We start from the raw sequence: 9,847 nt of genomic DNA on the forward strand, positions 1-9,847 counted from the left end.
GGCGCTGCGAACCGTGGCTTGCACTGCTCGAGGGCGCCGGGGCTGCTGGAGGGCCCATGGTGATCTGGGGACGTACGCGGTGGGGCCCACCACGCCCGTTCCCTGGGCCGGTGATGCGGGGTGTCTCTGGAGCCGCGCCGATCTGGGACGAAACCCCGCTGCTTCCTCCGACGAGTGCCCTGGCCCTGGCCAGGCGGCTGTCGAGGTGCAGGGTGGAGAAGAACCTGCAGTCAGTGCAGTGTCCTGGTGCATCGCGGAAATGCCTCGCTGCAAAGGCATGCTGGAGCCCGAGGCAGGAGATGCAAAACCCGTGGGGGTCATCTCCGGCGATGAGCATGCGGCAGTCCAGAAGGCCGCATGTGCGTGGTTCCTCCATCATAGAGCTAGCGCCGAGTGTTCGCTAAGCTAACGCTAACGCTAGGCTAGGTTTAACACAGCGACTGACGGAGAGCTAGGCTAGTTAGCTTTTAGCTGCTAGGCTAATTAGCTTTAGCTGCTAACTCTGACTTGACCGTGCTAGCACGTGAGGAAGAAAACTTTAGTAGAAGAAAAAGGTTGAAGAAAGAAGATAGCAGCGGGAGCGGAACTAAAAGATTTTTAACGGAGGAAAACCCGCAGGTTGGTACAAGTACCACCGCTGTGGGCTAGAGCTGGTTTCTGTCCAGAGAAATCGAATAGTTTTTAGAATTTGTTTGTTTAGTATGTCTTAAGCCGTGTCGCATCTGCCATGCAGAGAAGCAAAAGAGGATGAGCCTACGTCACGCGAGGGGTTTTATACCCCTTCCGATCTTCCGGTGACGTGACATACCCTTATCAGCCAATGAATGGCCCGGGAGTTTATGGTATGTAGCTCTGTGCATCGCCAGAAGGCGCTGATATCCCATAGTGAGTATGTTACGGAGAATTTGAAGAGAAACCACTTGGTACATGTTAAGCTTTTCAATCATGACTTAACATTACCCGCTCTATTGCACTCAAACATTTCACATTGCACTTGCCCCTCATGATAATCATTCAATAATCAAATCATGTGCAAAATGCAACTGTCCAAACTGCTATAAAGTGCCAAACATCAGTAACAGAGGTCCTCTCTGTTACACTACTGTAATACATGAACTGTGTGTTTTCTTATTGTCAACTGTCCATTAAACAATACACTATAATATATACATATGAATTCTAATTAAAAATAAAACGTTTCTGCTTTCACAAGTTGTACAAAAAAGAGACGTTTTGGTCAATTACAAGATTTATTTGATGATTTACACTTTACAGTAACTATACATCAACTAATCAAATAGAATGTATCACTTAAATAATGTTGATTGATTGATTGATTGATTGATTGATTGATTGATGTACTTTATTTAGTAAGACATGAGAACAACAGTACATGGAAGTACAAATTCACAATACAAGGTCTACTAAACTGGAAGACTCATAAAGCACTGAGCTTGTTTAAAATGAGATCCCCATGCACAAAAATCATGATGACATATAAAAGGATAATTCCTTTTAACAGGTCGTTCATGAAAGTCCTTGCGGTCTTGTTTCCAATGAGAACCTGTGAGCAATTAGGGGTTAAGAGTCTTGCTCAGGGACAAATTTCATTTCATCGACACATATGCTGGCCTGGCCTGGAATCGTACCTGGGGCAACCAGGGGCTCGGGCTCCCTAGGCGGGCTCACTAACCACTCAGCTATGGCCTCCCCCCATAAGAGACAGACAGATATACACACTACAGTATACAGAACGTTACTGGTATATAATAAGAGTTTAAGAGTGAAAAATATGTACAAGAGAAGAAAAAAGAAAAACCACATGTTTAACTCGCAGGCAAGCTCTTTGCTGCTCTGTAGGAGCTTGTTCTCGTAGACTGTCTTCTTATCATCCAGCCTGCTTCGAGCATCACTCTGCTGAATAATTTCCTCTAGCTTCTGTTTAACTCCTTTCACCAGTTCATCGTCTTCTGGGCTGATATTTTCTGAATTCTTCACAGATGTGTGTCCTTCGCCAACCTTTAAAATCAAAAACAATCAAACATGTAGAAAACAAAGTTAATACATATCCATATGTGATATGATGCAAAAAGTCCTGAAGGTCAGGACTTCATGATTTTCACGATACAACAAAAGCCTGATGTTAAAATGACCCCAAACATGTTTGAAAGTGAAATATCCCTTTAAGAGGTAAAGACAATGGCAACATAGAATTGGTTTGCGCTTGTGTGTTTACTGAGACAGAACAGAGACAGAACAGAGACAGACTATACATTCTACATCATGGTGGTATGTCTCTGCCAACCAGTTGCAGTAACAGCCTTGTTCCCAGCCTTTTCTCATCTCTGAGGAGGAAAGCCTGGGCACAACATCTCAGCAGTGGTTCTCAAAGTGGGGCCCAGACCAGCTAAATGATTGGTAACTTCAATGCCCTTGACTCTCAGAGTTCAGGGCCATTTGCTGCAAGCACTGTAACTCTATTGTTCACCATTGTATTTGTTATAGTTGTGGTGTGAACTCTGGCTTCTACTTGACTATTTTTAATGATTTATTTTGTCAGCAACTCAGGGGTCCGTGGCCTAATATATACCAGACTGGGGGTCCTTATATTTATATAAATGTATAATAATAATAATAAACTTTATTTGTATAGTACCTTTCATGACATGAAATGCAGCTCAAAGTGCTTTACAGAGCAAGAATACAATTACAGTTGCAACCAATTTAACAATAAAGCAAAAAATAAAATAATAAAAATCACACCCAGTGTGAAGTGGGCGGTGTGGTCACAGTGGTCATCACAGTGATGGAAGTTCACTTAAAGAAAAGTAATATTGTGGACCAACCATTGTACACCCCTAACTTAAAATATATGTGTTTTTTTTAAGTGCATAGTCCTATTTATAGGGCTATGCACATGTGTCATGTGTTTCACTAGCCAATCACAGTCCTGAATAGAGTCAGTGGTGGCCAATCACGGTGCAGGGTTAGGGGGGTACAATGGTGGCCAATCACAGCTCAGGGTTGGGGGGGTACAATGGGTGGGGGGGGGGTACAATGGTGGCCAATCACAGTGCAGCGAATGTCGATGTCCAAACCTCACTTATAGGGGCAGTTTCACCGCCCACAAATAAATAAAAGCAAAGCAAAAGCATAAAACAACATTACAATATGCAATACAGTGGTGACTTAAAATTCAACCAAAGAATCAGCTAAAAGCAAGAGTGAAGAAATAGGTCTATACATATACATATATATATTTACCCAAATGAGTCTGATGTAGCCGGTGTCTCCTGCCAGCTGCTGGACACAGAAGGGACAGGCTGCGTGAAAGCTGTCTTTCCCATGAGGCAATTGCAGCTGACTCCAGAAGGTGGCGGTCTTCGCCGAACACACATGGCCACAGGGGACCAACGCGTGGGTGGGGGGTGCAGCATCCAGGAAAAATCCCACTTCGTGGCCCAGCTGCAGAGGCACGAAGGGGCCCCGCACCCGGCACTTGGGACACTCGCGCTCCTGGCCATCCGCTTCCACCTAGAGGGTTGTCACCATCATGACATTATAGCTGATGATTAATAGTCGTTCAAATAATTGTGAGAACATATAAACGAAAATGACCTTTTTGGCTTTGTAAACAAAAGTTTGCACAGGTAACTTACAAAGCCTATTACTAAAATATAGAAAGAAATGCCTGACAATGATCGGTAACAATGTCAAGATAAATAATGATGCATTTGTAATGATGATAATGTACTGTATTTAATAATTGCATTAAAATTATATAACAATTTGGGGAAATGTCATATCTACAAGCTCATAACACGTCCCAATGCGACGCCTTGTGAGCCTTTAGATAGGATATTTTCACACATTTTAAACAGATGGATTCATATGGATCAGGATTCTAACGATGCAAAATAATTGTGATTATCTCAAATAATTAGCGATCAGATTATTATGTAATAATTGCCTCAGGCCTAACTTTCACCTCATCCTCGCTGCTTCCATGCACATGACCGCACTGGAGGTAGGCCCAGGGCTGCTTCTCGCCTTCGTTGAAGACCACCGGGCACCAGGGCCGCCCGGCGTTCAGCTCCTGGCACAGGGCCTCCATGGTCGGCGTGCGCGCCAGGCCCTCGGCCGTGCGCCACAGGAGGGTCACGCCACACAGGTCGATCAGCGAGCCGTCCACCAGTTCGATAGACTCACCGTCCTGGGCGGAAACATGAGAAGATATTAAAGATTTGGTTGATTTTGTTTTGACAAGAATGCATCTATATCAGTGGCGCGGCCAGAACACTTGTATAGGCTGGGCCTGAGCAGGAGCGGGTGGGCACGCATGCATGCGCGTGCATGTGTCCCCGACCTATGCGCACGCGAAAATGTGGGCGTTTTTTTGTTACTTTATTTCAGTTTTAGGGTTAGGGTTACGTTAGGGTTATGTTATTTAATTCTTATTTTTGCCTGATTTTACCTATTTTTTTATCAAAACATTTATTATAAAAAAAATAAAAAAATATATTTTTTAGCTACATCGATTGGGTGGGCCAGTTTCCTATGTGGGTGGGCCACTGTTACGCAAATCAGCGAGCAGAGCAACACTTTTATTGTTATGTGATCTTCTACCAGGGTCATGTGTGCATTTATGTAAGAGAATAAAGTCTGCACACTGGGTCATGCTCCAAAGCAGACTTTATTGCAAACTTTATTCTCTCTGGATTCTGACCTTTTAGTGAGTGGATGTGCATGCTTTATTGTTTGTTTCTGTATTTATGTATGAAACAAAGGCAGCAATTGTGGTGCACTAAATCGTGTGACCCTCTGATTTCCGTAGCATGTTTCGTACAATGATGTACACTGCCAACTATTAGTCTGGATTTATTTAGTTTTAATCATTTGTCTGTGCACGTGTACACTGGTTGTTGTGAACATGTACATGTATATAGTCCTCACCATCTTCCCCTGTTGCTGAGCCCAACGGGTCGCCCGGAGGGTGTAGGCGTCGCCGCAGACGGAGATCTCCCTCCACAGGCCGGGCTTAGAGTCCTGATTGAAGCCATGGAGCGGGCGCGTCACCAGCACGCCGTTGGTGGTCAGTCCGTTCATCTGACCATCATCAGGCATCTTCCATTTAATTGCATCCTCCTATGGGGGGAGGGAGGCAGTGGTGGAAGAAGATTGTTTTACTTAAAGTGAAAGCTGCAATACCACAATATACATTCTGTTATTCTGTTACAAGTAAAAGTCCTGTATTCAAAATGTTGTATTGGCATCAAAATACGTGTACAGTACTTACAGTACCAGAGTAAAAGTACTGAACTTTTTTTTTAAAGTAGCAGATCTAAAAGCTAATTTTAAAAATTATTTATCCAGGGTATGTATGCTGAGCATGAGTGTTCTTTTTCAGCAACGCCCTGCACAGTCACACAGACACAATTGTGTATAAGACATTTCATCTGACATTTCATAACCTACACCCAGGAAGATGGTCTTGGAGGAGTTGAAGCCGGCGGCGTAGATGCGCGCGGCGTAGGGAGGGCTCCTCTGGCAGATGATGTGGCAGGCGAATTGCGAGACTCGGCTGTCCGTCACCACAAAGTCAATGGGTCTCTGCGTGGACCGCCCGATCTGTTATAGACGAACACACAAGGGGTTGTCACTCACAGCTTGTCTTATTTGTTTGATTTTTTTTTTTACATTGTATTAACCAATTTCAGCCTAGTGTCCTTACTTTAAGTAAACATGAACATAAAAAAAACATTAAAACAGCTAAAATAGCAGATCTGCTCACAAGCTCTAAATCTAAATCAAAGTTTAAATCTCCCAATGGAAGAGTAGGGAGTCCACCTTCAACCACTGTCTGCAGATGAACTAATATTGTATTAACATACTCTACCATACAGATTGTTAAAATCATGTCAAATAAGTTGAGGATTGCAGCTTTAAAGTGTGTCTTTATGTAAAAAGAAAAGTGTTATGTAAAAAAAGATTAAAGCTCTATATTCAGATGCTAATCAATGCTATATACATTATCTGTTCAGTAATAGGTTTCTCCCCATCTCTCCACCTCTTTAGAGAACAGAAATACATTTTAAGGTCACCAATTTCAGGTACTCAGGAGAGAGAACCCCACAATCACCATTCATGAGCTTCAATTTTTATGTTCCAATTCCAATTTTGTCTGCTCATTCTTTTGTGATTTTTTTTTTTTTCCTGTTTGCTGGAGAGCTGTAGAGTCAGGGAGACCCCTCTTATTGAACAAACACTACAACTATCAGAATATAGCATGCCTTTTCAGATCAGAGCATGTTTATTTTAATGACCAATCAATCGATTGTGTTCCACCTTGGATCAGTGGTATGTTTTGGCAATTATTTGGGGGCCCACTTGCAAAACATCATGTATGCATTATGGATCCTACATACCTGAAACATGTCCGTATTTGTGTCAGGAGCGTATTCCACCACGACCGCGTTCCCTTTGGAGAGAATGTAGGCTATGCTGTGCTGGTCCTTCATGCAGATAGCCTATGAAACACAGAGAAGTTCACTGTTAGAAACCTCCAGTTCTGGACAAAGTACTCAACCTCTGTACTTGAGTCAAAGCATAGATTACTCAACTACAAGTGGAAGATGCTCTGTCAAATTTGTACGTTAAAGTACTGGAATACTTGCTTTTAAAAATACTAATCTTTTTTGTGCATGCTTTGAAAAACCCCAAATGGAAGTATTCAAAAGAACAAATTACAAATGTCTTTTTAATATCATGGCAATGCTGACATTTTCCAAAACAAAACAAAAAATATTTTCCAGAAATATAAAAGTCAATAAAAGAGAACATAGTAGATCTACAAGCTCACAGGGTGTCACATCACGACACGTTGTGTGCTTATAGATCTGCTATTTCAATATATTTGATATAGGTCTGCAGTGGTTAATGTACAGTAGTAGTGGAGTGGATTGGATTTAGCAGTGGATTGCAGACAGCGGCGGAAAGTATCCACATGCATTTACTCAAGTTCTAGTAGAATTTTGAGGTATTTTTACTTTAATGGAGTATTTACATTTTTGATACTATTATTTCCTAATCAGAAATCATCCAAATTCTTAGAAAATGGCGATCTACAAGCAAGATCTACAAGCTTCAACGAGCTTGTGAGCTTTTTGAATATCTGAAGCTTAAGTATTTAAGCAATATAAGGGATAATTGACGCCGCACCTGTCATCCTGTCGAGTAACAACACCCGACAGGATGATTAAACAGTCAATTATCCCGCTTATTACACAGCTACTTAATAAATGAATTAATAAATTGACCCAAAAGTAACAACAAAACACAGTATTTCCTTGCTTAGGGTAATGAAAGTATTCCATTAGTGTTGCGCTGGGCGGACACGTCGCCTCGGAAAACAAGGAAGTGATGATCAAATAGAATACATTTTTGGTTACTGCATTGTGTATTTCTCGCTTCAAATGTTTTCAAAAACATTCTTGAGAGCAATGTTTAGTTGTAAATGACATGGTGTGTTTGTGTTTACATGGCTGTCTTGTTGGATACGGCACAAAATCAAGTAGTGCAGATTGATATGAACAGGTGCTCTGAGTCTTTGATTAGACAGTGGTCTGTTATTTAATAGTAACAAAGTATTTTTTGCACTGTGGTATTGTTACTTTTACTTAAGTCCCAATTCTGAGTACTTACAGTAGCTGCCTGTGGATCGCAGCCCACGTGTACAGTGCTTGGTTTCACACCGTTGGCCTTGGGTCTCTGGCACAAAGCGAAGGGGCTTTTGGTCCTGGCCTCGTCCCCGTTGGGCAGGACGCCATTGTACCTGTGAAGAGAAGATGAAACAGTGGTGGGAACACTGTGGTTAATAAAGCAAGCTTGCTACAAGCTTCATTTCTGTTCAGATCTTTAGTAACGTGTGGACAGTGCAGTAATATGTAGCTTCATTTATATATAAATGCTTTACTCACGAGTTTATGTTATGTGTAACATTATCAGTTATATTTGTGATAAGCCACTAAAGCCTTGCTCATACTGTAGAAAGATTCTGTCTTTTACTTTTATTACAAGCCTGCGCGGCTACGTCTGCCAACAGTTCCACAAGTCCCCCTTTGTTTATTTTCTCTGACAACACTTCTTCGTTCATACGATTTTGCACACTTTTAACCACTTATACCCTAGTTAACCGGGGTCCCCCAGGGCTCTATATCAGGTCCACTAGACTAGTATTTCCCTCCACACCAAATCTCTTCATCAAAAAAATAACTGATCTATAAGCTTTAGGCAAAATCACAAAGTGACAACAGAGATGCCATTTCTTGTATGTTAAAGGAGAGATCCGGCCACAGAACCTGGCGTCTGTGAGAGAAACAAGCAACCAGCGTCATCTCGTTCTGCACGAACGGTAGCTCATGCGCGACATTCAGCACATGTTTGAGTATCATGAGACTCCACGATGAGTGGTAGTAGAAAAAAAAGTTTTCATCGGTTATAATAGACGATTTTCACTCTTACACACGGCTCCCATTATGCCAACGGAGGGGGTCGCTAGACTGGACGACAGGGGACTCTCTGGAATAACTCAACGTCCCTTTCAATGTTGGTGAGTGATTAGCGACACATGAAAGATAACACTTAAAATGGCCGGATCTCTCCTTTAATCTCTCTCTAGACAGATTCACAGCTCTGCAGCTCAAATGCAAAAGTGAAAAACAGCAGAGGGCGCTGTTTTTCCTTTTTTTTTTACCTGGGTTCTCAGATTGCTTGTATGTAAACCAAACAAGTCAATTCTGATCCTTGCCTCTTGCCATTGAAGTACCCATCTGGCTCTACACTACACAACACAATTCCTATTGTACGGGTGGCAACCTGATATGTCCAACTCCAAAACCATTATGTTTCAGTAAATATTTCAAATATTGTACAAAATAGCAAAAACAGCCGATCAACAAGCTCACAATGCGTCACAGTGCAAGACCTTGTGAGCTTAGTCTCTATGTCACTATTTGTCCGCCTAACAGCATTGAATGTAAAACCAACGCTGTCAGTGGAAAACATAATTACTGCATTTCTTCAAGGTGTGTGTGTGTGTGTGTGTGTGTGTGTGTGTGTGTGTGTGTGTGTGTGTGTGTGTGTGTGTGTGTGTTTGTGTGTGTGTGTGTGCTGTACGGCCGAGTCAAACTTTGATCAAAGCAACACCACAATTGTCACCCGCAACCAGTAGCATGATTTGAGGAAGTTCACTTCTAGTTTTATTCTATTCAAAACTTAGTTTGAAGCCCATAATGGACAAAATAAGAATCTCATAGTTTCATTAAGGTGAGGTTATTCTTTTCTTTTTACTCTTTCTTTTTTTTAAATATATTCTTTTGTTTTCTTTTTTGCTTTCCAATATGGCTGCTGTGCATAGAGCCTATCTGATGAATATTAATAAATGAATGTTTCATACCCCAGGACAATGAGCTCCCCATATTTGATGGAGGCCGGTGAGGAGGAGATCTTTTCTTGGCACTGCGCCATTGGTGCTTCCTTCAGAAGGAGGGCGGTGCAGGGTTCTCCGATAGCGAAACACTCCTCTGTCACCTGCTTCAAAGTCTAGTGGTTGTTGCTGTCCTTTACGCCCCACTTAACCTGCAGACATCACAAGAAAAACACATGTGAGTTTTCATTCTAAAATGAGACATTCTCCCTTTAATGGCTTAAGCCCTGCAGGCTATTTACTTGAGTGTACGGCGAAAATAGCCAATCTTCACGCCCACAACGTTCCGAAGCTTGTGAGCTTGTAAATCTAAATATCTTTGGACATGTTGGACATTTATTAAATGTTACTACGAACATTTTT

The 9,847-nt window shown here is 42.1% G+C and overlaps 1 protein-coding gene across 1 annotated transcript; it reads right to left on the reverse strand.

The window, feature by feature from the left end:
* Window positions 1-706: 706 nt before the first annotated feature.
* On the reverse strand, window positions 707-9,525 carry LOC308100640 (E3 ubiquitin-protein ligase pellino homolog 1-like; the record flags this gene model as incomplete). Its single annotated transcript, XM_080449705.1, has 9 exons — window positions 707-722; window positions 1,823-2,019; window positions 3,265-3,534; window positions 3,983-4,213; window positions 4,954-5,145; window positions 5,476-5,628; window positions 6,426-6,527; window positions 7,702-7,831; window positions 9,455-9,525. The coding sequence occupies 9 exons, from the start codon at window positions 9,523-9,525 to the stop codon at window positions 707-709; spliced, it is 1,362 nt and encodes a 453-aa protein (XP_080305831.1).
* Window positions 9,526-9,847: the final 322 nt, after the last annotated feature.

The sequence above is a fragment of the Gymnoscopelus braueri genome, assembly GCF_963280865.1.
Source record: "Gymnoscopelus braueri genome assembly, chromosome: 14".
In the NCBI taxonomy this organism is placed as follows: domain Eukaryota; kingdom Metazoa; phylum Chordata; class Actinopteri; order Myctophiformes; family Myctophidae; genus Gymnoscopelus; species Gymnoscopelus braueri.